This window comes from Chrysoperla carnea, chromosome 2, assembly GCF_905475395.1.
Source record: "Chrysoperla carnea chromosome 2, inChrCarn1.1, whole genome shotgun sequence".
NCBI lineage: Eukaryota > Metazoa > Arthropoda > Insecta > Neuroptera > Chrysopidae > Chrysoperla > Chrysoperla carnea.
In genome coordinates, this window is record NC_058338.1 from 14,329,994 (window position 1) to 14,344,674 (window position 14,681).

Here is a 14,681-nt window from a genome sequence, read left to right on the forward strand (position 1 = left end):
TACTATAAAACCTATAAACCTATTTTAATAATATCTAATTATTTCTTTACAATATATTTTTTACTAGAGTGATACCCACCCGCTTCGCTGGGTTTAAGAGATTGATAAAGATTGCTCTTACTTATCCTCTTTCTATAACACTCGAAAAAATGGTAGGGATTGTTTTACACAGCTCAAATATATGTATGGTTTTCTATTTTTTTAAAGGTTAAAAGTCGTAATTATTCATTGAATATATCAGAAAAGATGGCCGTGAAATATTTAATATTGAACATTTTTACAGAAATCTGTAATTTATGGTAATTTCAAATTAAATTAATTTTTAAATTTTTTTTACATTTTTATTAATACATGTTTATAAATTATATCTCATGTGTTATTCTGAAGTATGAGCTATATTGCTGTACAGTTTCATTAAAAACCATTCGCTAGTTTTAGCGTGAAAGTGTAACAAACAAAGAAACAAGCAAACAAACATGCTTACTTTCGTATTTATAATATAATAGAGATAGAGATAGAGATTAACACTAATTAGTTTTTCAACAAGTTTTTCTCCAGAAAGATATGAAAATCTAAGCCAAAACTGTTATTGTTAAATAAAAAATAGGTCACTGCTATTTGTTTACTAGAAAACAAAAAAAAAAACTTATTATAAATAAAATAGTCGATGGAATTATACCTTGATAAAAATGCGCCTACATACAATTGTTTGCTTACACTCCTGTAAACAGTTTAAAAAAATATTTATTTAACTGTATAAAATAAATAATATTATTTATTTTATTTTTATTAAAAAATAAACTTTATCAATATATTTTAATCTATTTAATATTCGGATAGAAAGTTATAGTTTTATCCCGAAAAACGAAATTCATCATCTCAAATTATCATATATGAATTCGATAAATTTCTGGTTCCGGAACGATCCGCGGAATGTAACTTATGATCATAAAAAAGGGTGGTATATTTTAGCCCGATACATAACTGCAATTTTGAAAAAGAACGAAAAGAAAATTTATCTAGAATTGCAACTCAATTCCTTCATTTTTCGAAAAAGTCAGAGAAAGTTGAAAACATGAGGTTACTGTGGTTTTCTTGAGATTTTGAGATTATTTTGCTAATTGCCACGATTCTATTGATTTATTGCGCTAATGTAGCTGCTATTTAGATTTTGCTGCTATTAAGAAATTTCCCCGCTTCTAAAATTTGACGCCTAGGGCCATGGCCCAATAGATAAATTCTATTAACTAAGATATCTACGATGTTACGAGATATCTACGAGACATAAAATTTTTCAAATTTCGTTAGATTTGTAAAAAACATATAAATTAAATTTTACTATGATAATCAATGTCTTAAAATTAATCAGAAAATTATTGATCTTACTCCTAGAGAGGACACACAACGCGGTTACATTCACAGCAAAGCCCTCAACTTTAATTGTAACTACATATTGTCTATTATCTATGGTATGACGGTATTTTTTAATTAATTATTTACCTAAATGAATGAACATTGTTATTAAAAAATTAATATTAATTTATAATAACGTTATCTATTAGGGGGAGTGATAAATTCTATTTAACGACAGTCGATTCTGTCACACTATTTTTTGTAGTGGAAATTAAATACTTCAAGTCCATGGGTTTCTCAACACTAACGTTAACAGTACCTAACGCTTTTATACCATGCATATATGTAATATACAAGGTATACTAAGTTTAGTCCCAAGTTTGTAACGCTTAAAAATATTGATGCCATGCACAAAATTTTGCTATAAGTGTTCACAGAATCACCTAATTAGTCCATTTCCGGTTGTCCGTCCGTCCGTCCGTCCTTCTGTGGACACGATAACTCAAAAACGAAAAAAGATATCGAGCTGAAATTTTTACAGCGTACTCAGGACGTAAAAAGTGAGGTCAAGTTCGTAAATGAGCATCATACGTCAATGGGGTCTTGGGTCCGTAGGATCCATCTTGTAAACCGTTAGAGATAGAACAAAAGTTTAAATGTAAAAAATGTTCCTTATCAATAAATAAACAACTTTTGCTGAAACATTTTTTCGTAAACATCACTGTTTACCTGTGAGGGCGCCAATTAGGCGGAAATTTTATAGTATGTACCATACTTGAATATCAGTTATGTATGTGTCACATGTATGTATGTGTTATGTGATAAAGAAATCAACACTGACTATGCATGGTATTTCAACAATTAATTCAGTCAATTGTTTGTTTTCACTTGTTTTTATATTTTTAGTAGTCCAGAAAAAATAGGCAAAAAAACAGCCGATCTGCTTCAAAAATCCAAGTGAATTTTTTTAATAGGATTACCTTTATTTGGATGCAAAAAATATCCTATGAAAAGTCCATCCATCTCGTAAACTGTTGAGTTTATGACAGTTTATAAAATTTGTTTGTGAGTTAATTTTACATAAAACGGCTTCCTTACAAAATATTCGTAGAATCAATAGTTCCCAGGATATTGGGCTGAAAATTTTGAAAGTTTCATTTCATTTTATATTTCAAGGGAAGTAATAATTTAAGTAATATTGCTTTATGAATACCACAAAGAAAAATGAATATATGAATCAAGAACTTTCCTGAACGTAAAAGCTTCTTATTATAAATGTACATAGATTTTCATTTATTTTATAAAATACTCTTATTCATTTGTCTTAAATATTTATGATTTACAATAGCGTATTTTTCCAACGACTTATTCTAAAATTTTCCGAGTTAAAGATTTTGAAAATTTTATTGCTTCTACGGAAATTTTGTACAGAACCTTTTTTATGTAAAACTAACTCACAAACAAGTTTATAATAACTAAAACTCATATAAACTTAATAGTTTAAGAGATATTTGAAAAGAAACCTATTTTTGCTACCTTGAATAATTTTTTTTGCACAAATCATTTTACAAAGAACTTCTCATAGATCATTTCTTGAATCCGAATAAAGATAATCCCGGCAAATAAAACTTAAAGTTTGGTTCATATCTCAAATCGAAGGTAAGAATTTGAACAATAGAGAAACTTTTTTTAAGTTGATTTTTATGTAATTTTATACTTGAAAATAGCTTTTCTAAATTATAAATTCAAACGCCAGTGGTGTCCACACATCGATTTAATAACGCCACCACATGGAGAAATGATAAAATAACATGCAGAATGATAAATATATTATAACGTTATTTTCCATAGAAATGAGACGAAAATGTACATTTAGTGTTATTACGATTGGCTCACCTAATCGGGTGTAAATACGTCACGACCAATACATTTTTTTTTTTTTTTTACAATATAACTTTGTTTTATTAATAATTAATAATAAATGGAATTATAAATTTAACAAAAATTACTTTAGATGAATTATTCTTTCATTTATATATGAATTTGAAGCAAAAAAAAAAAAAAAATTAATGCAACTTCTCTGTTTGTATGCCAAGTGTAATTGCTATTACAAAATGTGGACGAATTTTCATGTTTTTAATTAAAGTTTTAATAACTTACGTAACCTCATGCTGCGCACTGTTACATACTTACCACTTATTTTCGTATAATTTTGTATATCACAAAGTATTCAGAATTAAAACTTTTCTTTGATGTACATCTAAAAATAATATATACTTTCTTGATTTGTAAACAGAACTTTTAGAAGATGTCGAAAAAGAGAGACATTTATTTATGACAAAAATATAATATCGGATGTCACAAAACTAACTTTCCTTTCGGAAAGCAGTTTTTTAATCAATTTTGACATGAAAATCTCTTTATTATGTTATGGTCAGAAAGATATAAATAAACCACTGTGTGGCGGGCTATTCAAGGTATACTGCCTACAACAAGAAGTCTAACGGTGGCTTTTGGTCTTGAGGTTGACATTCAAGGTTATTTGAAAAATATGTTACACTTTTGATTTAAAATAAATACTTTTGGAAGAATTGTGCACAAAAGGCGATTGGTAGTTTTTTTGAAGTTTACTTTCAAATTGCTTGTTCAAAATTGTTCACAAAACAGAATATCCATCTGCTAGCTGTTACTTATAGGTAGAATTTTGCATTTTATGACCTTTACACGAGTTTGCCATAAGAAATGGTGATTCTATTTGAAATTTTGAAGTTAGACAACATAGGACCTTTCAAGGTAATTTCACGAACACACTCATTTTTTCACAAAATAGTTTAAAGTGCTTTTCCTGAAAATTTTTTGACTTTACCGTTACTTTTGTGACTCATTGTCAGTGTATAAGATTTACTTTTTACAAAACATAATCTCTTTCAAAAAATAATATTTCTTTTGAAAAAAACTTCTTCAGAAAGTATTTTTTTTACACCTGTTTGAATATAAATAAACACAAAAAGGTATGACAAGCAGGTAATAAAAACCATAATTCCATAAAGGGTTCGATTCAAATATTATTTTTAATTAGACATAAGTAATTATTGCAGCTTTTTCTCATGAATACCTTACAAACAGTCACCCAACTGAATGTAGGCTTGAATTGTTTAAAAATGTAAATTTAAAACAAACTCTTTTATAAGGATGTTAGTTTTTATCTACAAATCGATTGTGTACTCACCATAAAACAAAGCTGGAAATAAAAACAATTAATTTTGTTTGCTTGTATTGTTATAACTTAAGCGGATAAAGTTTCTTTTTCCGTCCTCTTGTCACTGACATATTTTCTAGTTTTTCTGAATAAATGAAACAAGAAAAATACACCATATCTATATAGAATATGCCCAACGGGTGGTTATTTATCTTGCTTCTTAGATAATCAATCATTTTCATTACATGTATCTGTAAAGTTAACTAAATTTGAATCGGACTTCACTTACCTTCAAGGCTTTCTACTTGTATTTCTAAGTAAATGTTTTTCAACATAAAAGTCAATAAAAAAAGCATACTTTAATCACTGGTGAAACCAATTGAAATATCGTGGATTTATTTGGAAAGGGAGAAAGCCTTATAGTAAATTAGATACAAATAAATGATTTTGGCTTAAGAGCTTTTCCTTTCTCGGTCTGAAAAATTTTAATTCGTTCGACTCTTTGGGCAGATCGATGCTAGAAGGTATTTACAAAACAATCGACTATTTTCTTTTACTTTCGATATTGAAAAAAGGATTTCTCTGCAGACTAGAGGAGGACAATGCATTTTTAATGTTTTTCTGCGTATTTTTCTTCAAGACATGGGGGTGTAAGTGTGCCCCCTTGCACCTCCCTCCAGGCGCATATGAGGCGTGCTACCAATATCATGAGCGTTTCTTGTTTTATAGTATTTACGTTTACGTATAGTATGCAATTTTTAACCAGCTCATAAAGTGGCTAGCCAAAATTTCTCGTTTAAATAAGATCCATCGAAATCCATGACAACTCAACTAGTATTAACACAAGCCTCTGTTAAATTACGTATTACTAATTATCCTAATTCGTCCTCCAAGTTTTCAATTTTTCTATAAATATGGTATATTTTCAAGGAAAAAATGTATTCGATGACGTAAAGTTATTTTGAATGAACAAAATGGGATCCATCAAACAAAAATAAATCAAAATCCGTTCATCCATTTGTGAGCTACAATGCCTCAGACATGTATACAAAGATACGCATATAAAACTCATAAAACACCTCTACTTTGTACCGGGGTTTAAATATACACAGTTCCTTTGAGAAACACGTTCTTTCGATAAAGATTATCTATCATAAACCATTATTCTGATAACTTACCAGATATATTGTTCCATTTAAATTCGTTGTAATTAATATTCGCAACGTTTTCTATGTTTCAACTTAAAATTCGAACATGCTAATAAATTTTTTTTTCTCTGTTTTTTTGTGTAAGCAGAATATATATAATAATAATATATTATAGAAAGCTCACGAATTATATTCATGTTCTAGAATGAAAATTAAATGAATTTAAGCGTAAAGAAATGTAAATCAAATTAAACATAATTAATTAAAAATGTATTTATAATAATTATTCTAGAGATTAAAAAAAAAAAAAATTCGAAAATGAGTTATTTCACTTAAATTATCGATAAGAGTAGTTAACTATAATATCCTAAAGTAATTGAGATGGGTTAGTGCTTTAGTGTTTTTTTCTCCCAACATTGTTCTATTTTAACATCGTTGAGTGTCTTTTCCAGATTCACTTAAATGAGTACATATAATTGTTTTTCGTATGATTAAACATTTATTTAGTTTTGTATTTTAGATATTCTACAGAGGATTTCAATCAAATTCAGTTTATTTATCAATTTGAAGTAATAAATTCCAAAACAGGTTTTCCAACATCATCTGAATCGTCAGGCTAGACTCTTCCAAGGCTAGACAAGATTGGAAAGCCCCACATCGAAGTTAGTCCTAATTTTTTTAATATCTTGCTGCCTTCAAAATCAAGACTATTTTATTTACACAAAAGTTGTTTTACTGTACGAGACTAGATATACAATTTTCTTATTAAAAAATCCTAAATATTGTGTATGTATTCCTTTGATTATTCGCAACGTGCGCGAGTTTTATTGGAGGCGTTTTCATGGTAACGATATTCTACTTTAATTATAGAATTGTATGGATGCATATATAATTGTATGGATTGCATTTATGACTTACATTGAAAATTTAATATTATTGTCTCACAAATTTAAATAAATAATTATGATAATTTACATTTGAAAAATAATATTTGTGCAATTTGATTTCTTATTTTCACAATTTTTAATGCATTAAGTTTAATTAATTAATGTTCTTCAATAATTTTAATTTGACATTTTCTATAACATAAACATGTAAAGAATTGCAAATTAGTCATAACAACCTCCCTTAACGCCAAAATTTTTCACTGGAAGCGCTGGCATCGATTTTATTGTCCCTACCAAGACTACGCACACAACGAATATGGTATCAGAATATTAACAACACATAATAAGTGTGTAAAATACTTTCATCAAGAGACTTTTTCCTCTCTTTTTTCTGAAACCTCTCCCACCTACTTACGATTTAAATATAAAGTATTTCTTTTATACATCATATACTAAAAAGAATTATTGCAAAATAAAAAAGAAATACATATTGAAAATGAAAAAAAATCATAAATATAATGAGTTTATTTATGTATATAAATTATTTTTTTTTAATATTTCATTTTAAAAATAATAAACACATTCGACTTATAAAAATGTATTTATTTACATTGAAATCGTTTAAAATATAAAATTGTAAGCATAATTGAAATTTTTTTTTTTATAAATTGAGCATTTATTTATTATTATTATATCGTAATTAATTTTATTTATTCATATGATCAATTTACAATATAAATTTATTGAATTAATTTCCAAGAAATAGAGAGTTATTTGTTTATGCTATTCATATTTAAAACTGAAAAAACTATTTTCATTTATATTTGTAATCAATTTAATTAATTATTGTACCAAAAATTATCTGTATGGTAGTCATTTTTTATTATACACTAGAGTGATACTCAACCGCTTCGCTGGGTTTATAAGTCAAGATTGATAAAGATTGCTCTCGCTTATCCCCTTTCAACAACACTCGAAATAATGGTAAGGATTGTTTTACACAGGTAAAATATATGTATGGTTTTCTATTTTTTTACTTGTAAGATTCTACAATAGTCGTAATTATTCATTGGTATATCAGAGAAGATGACCTTGAAATATTTTATATTGACTATTTTTACAGAAATCTGTAATTTATGGTAATGTCAAATGACTACTTTTACAGAAATCTAGAATTATGGCATTGTCAAATTAAATTAATTTTTAAATTTTTTTTTATAAATATATCATTATAAATTATATCTCATGTGTTATTCTGAAGTATGAGCTATATTGCTGTACAGTTTCATTAAAAACCATTCGCTAGTTTTAGCGTGAAAGCGTAAAAAACAAACATACAAACATGCTTACTTTCGCATTAATAATATATATAGAGATTTTAATTGGATGGATGGAGCTTTGTAGTACGAACAATGATGCTAATAATGGAATGATACGGACTAGTAGTTCGACAGAAAACGTGAATAATACTCGTAAAACACATTTTGTATTGAATTTTGAAAAATGAGCACGAAATTTTTTGTATATATTCAATTTATTATTTAATTTTTTCACTATTTTTTTGAAACATTTTCATACTTGACATATTTAAAGAAAAATTCAAAGACAAGTAATTGGAAACAGTGGCCGATCCGGGAGGAACGAGCCGGAAAACCGCTCGGAACTGGTTGCCAAAATTGTACTTTTCGATGCATTTTAATGAACAACAAAGATATTAATAATAATTGATTTTAAATATTTGCTCTTGAAAATTTAACCATACGAATTCGTTTAGTTATTCTGAATATTTAATATTATTAAAAGTAATAATAATTTACGATGAAAAATTTATAGAAAATTTTTTTTTGAAAATATATGTATTGAGAATATTTTACTGCATTTAATGTTTGAAAATTAAGTGTGTTTATTATCTATGTCATAAAATTTATGGTATATTTTATATTATAATAAAAGGTAAACATTTCGTTTAAATTTATATACAGGCGGTTAGTTCTAAAACGAAAAAAAAAAACCATGAGTTTTTAACTCTCTATGAAAACGACATCCATAGATAATAAACCATAATAGTTAAATCTCCTCATTTTGGGTTATAATTTTTGTGAAAATGTCTTTCATTATTTTGGACAGTCAACAATATTTGTCTCAAATTTTGTATGGAAATACATGGTGATATTTATTATATGTCGTGATTTAAGCCGGCCTGAAGCCTTAAAATATCAAAACATTCTTTAAAGAAATATTTTTTGTTAAACTTTTTTGGACACAAATTTTGTACATATTTTATATACTTAAAACAATTATTATACTATCCCTATCCCTATATATTATAAATGTGAAAGTAAGGATGTTTGTTTGTTTGTTTGTTACGCTTTCACACAAAAACCAATGGTTTTTAATGAAACTGCTCAACAATATAGCTCATACATCAAAATAACACATGAGCTATTATTTATAAAGATAAATTAAAAAAAATAAAATTTAAATCTGACATTTGCTATTTTAAATTTTTTCAGAAATCTTTAATTTATGGTTCAAAATTATCAGATCTATGATCATCATACTGCGTCATAAATTAAAAATTTAAAATAGTAAATGTCAAACAATTCATGGTCATCTTTTCTGATATACTCGTTAAATTATGACTATTTTACAATTTAAAAAATTGAAAACTGTGCATAACTTTTATTTGCTTAAAACAATCCCTTCAAGTGTTATGGAAGGGATAAGTGATAAGTGAGATAAAGTGGTTTTTACTTTTAAGCCCAGTGAAGCGGGCGGTTATCAAGCTAGTTTAACATATTTTTGCTGATTTTGAAAAAAAAACATTAGTATAGGAAACTGGGATTCTGGGATTTTGTGATTTATTTTAGAAATGAGGTGTATTTACGTGTTTGAAATTTCAAGGTGTTTTATACTGTATCTAAACTTAAATGAACCCATTAGAACCAAAATTTCAACTAATGTTAGGATTTTAAAAAAAACAATGAACATATCTGAACTTGACCCAGTGTTTACTATATTTTTCATTTCCGACTTCCGTACTAACTACACGCGATTCACTATGTAAAAATGAATAACTATTTTGATATTTTATTCAAACTATAAAATTTAACAGATGAGTTAAATAAATATTTAAATATCTATAAACTTCTATTTTTAAGTGTCCTGTTTTCTTTAAATAATGGTAATTAAATTTATTTATGTGTTAAAAATAAATGATCGTAGGCTCATGTTAAATTAAATTACCTTATAAACTGAGTTTTATCAAAATCGAAGAAAAAAAAATTTTTTCGATTTTTTGCAATTTATTTACCCCTTTGAAAAAATCGAGAAAAATGCAAAAAAAAATTTTGTTTTGGAATTTGATGAAACTTGGTGGATAGGGTAATTTTGATCCAAAAAGTATAAAAATCGAGTTAATTTAATGATTGGATGCAGAGTTTGTGAGATATCGCAATATTTGGATCGATTTTAGTCCGTATCTCAAAAACTATTCGACCAGTCAACAAATGCACCCGATTTTTGTAATTTTTGGGTCAAAATTACTTTATAAACTGAGTTTTATCAAAATCGGCGGTAAAAAATTTTTTTCGATTTTTTGCAATTTTTTTAAGGGGTACCCCTTTAAAAAAATCGAGAAAAATGGAAAAAAAAAATTTGTTTTGGAATTTGATGAAACTTGTTGGATGGGGTAATTTTGATCCGAAAAGTATAAAAATCGGGTTAATTTGATGATTGGATGCAGAGTTTCTGAGATATCGCAATATTTGGATCGATTTTAGTCCGTATCTCAAAAACTATTCGACCAGTCATCAAATGCACCCGATTTTTGTAATTTTTGGGTCAAAATTACCTTATATACTGAGTTTTATCAAAATCGGAGGTAAAAAATTTTTTTCGATTTTTTGCAATTTTTTTAAGGGGTACCCCTTTAAAAAAATCGAGAAAAATGGAAAAAAAAATTTGTTTTGGAATTTGATGAAACTTGTTGGATGGGGTAATTTTGATCCGAAAAGTATAAAAATCGGGTTAATTTGATGATTGGATGCAGAGTTTCTGAGATATCGCAATATTTGGATCGATTTTAGTCCGTATCTCAAAAACTATTCGACCAGTCATCAAATGCACCCGATTTTTGTAATTTTTGGGTCAAAATTACCTTATAAACTGAGTTTTATCAAAATCGGAGGTAAAAAAATTTTTTCGATTTTTTGCAATTTTTTTAAGGGGTACCCCTTTGAAAAAATCGAGAAAAATGGAAAAAAAATTTTGTTTTGGAATTTGAGTATCGTAATTTTGAGTTTTGATAAATTTTACTCATAGCGACTTTAAAAAAAAATTAAAGTAAAGAATCTATGGCGTTTTGAAGTAAAGTGTTCCTTACGAGATTCCAGGGCTATAATCAAAATATAGATGCGAAAAATAGATCATTATTAAAATAAAAACTTTAAACTAGAAATACTGTGCTTTATTTATTTCTTATTTTATCGAATAATTGTCGCACAATAGCTTATAATTTTATTTATTTACAAACGATAGTTTAGACGAAGAGCGATACTAAACTCAATATGGTTTAGTGTACTTATGACAAAATGATGACAACGTTCCATTATTACCATCAAAACCAATTACAAACGTAAAAATAAACCAAATCGCAAAAACTGCGAAAGCAACATAAAAAAAGTAATGACAATGTTCGTGTAGTTCTAAATCTGAATGTAAGGTGAAAGCATCAAATGGACATCGTTCTATTGGTGATGGATTTAATTCGAATGACTCGCTGCTTTGAGAGTCATCGTATTCTGGATAATCACTAAAACACAATACCAGTATTTTTATTTGTTTAAAATAATATATTTACATATTTGCGGATACTAACAATTCGTATTATTGAGAAGCCTGAAATATTTGGGAAAAGTGGACCCCTTGATAAAAATGGCCTATTTCCAGAATTTTAAAAAATAAAAATTGTTTCAGGCTATACATAAAGTTTCTATACGTTGGATATAGGTTATAAAAAAAACTGGTCTATAAAATGGGTGAACGGTATGATAATGGAATTATGAAGCCTTAAAATTACGTTTGAAAGTTCCTTAAATCCAAAAAAATCATTTTGAGCCATTTGTCGATGGAAGTGTAGGCGTCATCAACTGACAACCAAACAAAAAAGGCTATTATTACACGAAAGGGAACAAATATCGTAAAAAGTTTTAAAAATACAATGTCCAATTATATTATAGAATTTAGGAATGATAAACAGATAAAAAAAAGAATGATTTTTAACCTTGTTGGATTCCCATCTGATGAAAACATTCTTTGTAATTGATTAGATGGAAGTAGTAAGGAATGATGTGCATAATGTGGTTCATAATGTGGACCGTTGGGACGTGCATAATGTGGTCCGTTGTGAGATCCATAAATTGGGTCTACACATTCCCATTCTGTGTTGCGTGGTGGGTCATAAGACGTATTTGTGCTATAAAAGTATCAGGATTTTATTTCTTTGCCACACAAAATTATTTTTCGGAGAAATATTTACTGTCGCCAATTTAAAAAAAATTATTCTCCGTGGAATAATTACGATCGACAAATTCGTGTTGTTGTTAATCGCTATTGTAAACTACAAAGTCACAAATTAGGTTGCTGAATAAAAAATAATAATCAATTTTTGTTTTCTATTTCAATTCTTTATCACAAATAATATTTAACTTCGCCAAAAATTAAATTTAAGTTAATTAAAATGAATAAAATATACAAAATAATTCAAAGATTACAAACTAGAACTAGAAGAAAATCTTACTTGATTGGGTTTGTAAATGGCGAAGGAGTTGTTACTTCAGTTAAAGGTGGAGGATTTATTACTTCTGTTGTAGGTGGAGGAATAACTTCTTTTGTGGCAGACGATTTCTCTTTATTTTCATCGGATGGGATTGGATGTGCTGCAGGTGTAATATATACGTTCACATTTTGACATGGAGCCCGTAGCCATGATTGACATGATGGTCGTGGTGAAGATTGTTCTGCTTTATTCATATGTTGTTTTACTAACTTTACAACTTGACATTTTTTATGACCAATTTCATCTTTTTTTTTCCTTTAACTCATTGCATATGTTATCGGTTATTGTTATATTAAATGGACATCCTTCCTCCGGACAAAGTTTAGGTTCACATATTCCAATCGCCTCACTTTTATTTGTTGGAAATGCATTAATCGATTTTATGGTTGTAAATGCTGAAGAATTTGAAGATTTGAAAGGTGATGGTGTGTGATGTACTGAAAGTTTTTGCGTTGTAACGTTTGTTGGATTTAGTAAAGCATCAAGGCCGCAATTTTCAAGTGTATCTTCGTTCTTCGTTGAATTATTACTCTTTCTGATTCGGGTTTTAAGTATTGGTGATCGAATACTTTTTCCAATTTCATCATCTGTAATGTTTTTGAACTATTACTCTTAATATTTGTTAGTAAGAATATATTTCTAATGCTTCCATCAACAAGCTTCTGTTGTATTATGCGCAATATTTCGTCTCGAAAAACAAAACTATCTAATATTCAGGAAAGGTTATAGAAAAAACTTCAAAATCAAGCGTGATTCCTACTACCTAAGTCAGTAAACAATCATAATTCAGAGTTCTTTATTCTCGTAAAAAATTTTGGTTTGTTTAAAATTTTGTTGGAAATTTTTTCGGACCCCATCCCTTAATTGATCTCTTGAGGAATTCTATTTTTAAGATAATTACCCAAAAATAACAGCAGACCGAAAAATTTTATAGTCGCTTTGAAGTTTTGAATAACTATTTTCGAAAAACTGCTACATATGAAATCGAAGACTCACATTCATGGTCTATCGTACACACGTAACAATTTATGTCGGGACATTTCCCACAGGGTCTGTATGATGTTATATCGGATGGAGATGAGAGCTTTGCAAAATTTTCTTCCAAATCCACATACTCATGATTATCAACTTCCAGTGAATTTCCAAGTTGAAATGACATACAACTTGATCGTGATAGAGATTTCAATTCATCTCGAATCAATTTTAGTTCTTCTAATTGTCGATCCACGTTTTCTGTTAAATTAGTTGCATTTTTATTATTTGCTATATCAACGTTGTAGACATATAGATGAGCATTAGATGATTGACTATTCCTGGGACCAATGATTGGCGGTGAAATGTTTATTGATGTAGCAATAGTCTTCATATTTTTTCCTTTATTGATTGAATCTGAACGAAAATTAATAATAAAGTATTAATTGAGTTAAAATCGAGTTAAGTGTTTAAATATCTTGCATTTATTGAATCACTTGGTATTTGAACTGCTTAAAATTTCCTAGATTGTTCATTTACAACAGAGAGTGTAATATGTATGATTTGCTACAACAATGCATATGTTAGCTTAGATTAGAAAGGTTGGATTACAAATAAGTGAACCTAGACTTGATCAGGTAGAACAGTACTCTGTCTTGGGATATTTGTTTTGTTTCAATGTCCCAATGACTATATGTCAAAATGTCAACGTAGTTATAACACCTACGGTACTGAAGGTTTAATCAAGCTAAACTAGGATTTAGTTGGGCTAAAATCTATGGATTTAATATAGAATTTATTAAAAAAATATTATAAACCAAAGTATTTTATGGGACAAATATTTTTAGAACTATTCTTCCGTTTAATGTTTTTGTGGAAAAGGTCAACGACAGTTTCTTCGATAAAAACTAACCAGTACAAAAACGAGTTGATCCTTAACTAATCTTGGAGTTTATGGTCCAATTCAAGGTACCTACAGTATGTGCCACCTTTTGATAAAGTGTGGCTTGAAACTTTTGGGACATACTGTTTACTAAAAAAAAAACTAAAATTGAAAAGATAAAAAGACACAAAAACATTGAAAAATTTAAATGTATTTACTCTTTCTTTCTGCAAATTGATATGGATCAAATTGGAATCTTTTATTACGGTAATGCGATGAATGATCTAACAAATTATTGAGATAATTTTCATTATTTTCAAGGTATTTGTCATAATTGATTACTCGAATTGTTTCTTTGTTCGTTTCGACAGAACAATTAGGAATATTCTTTGGCACAAAT

The 14,681-nt window shown here is 27.9% G+C and overlaps 1 protein-coding gene across 1 annotated transcript; it reads right to left on the reverse strand.

The window, feature by feature from the left end:
* Positions 1-11,150: 11,150 nt before the first annotated feature.
* LOC123291575 lies at positions 11,151-13,572 on the reverse strand. Its single transcript, XM_044871909.1, has 4 exons — positions 13,423-13,572; positions 12,388-13,013; positions 11,872-12,063; positions 11,151-11,400 (listed from the first exon to the last, which is right to left on the reverse strand). The coding sequence occupies exons 2-4, from the start codon at positions 12,618-12,620 to the stop codon at positions 11,151-11,153; spliced, it is 675 nt and encodes a 224-aa protein (XP_044727844.1). The 5' UTR covers positions 12,621-13,013; positions 13,423-13,572.
* Positions 13,573-14,681: the final 1,109 nt, after the last annotated feature.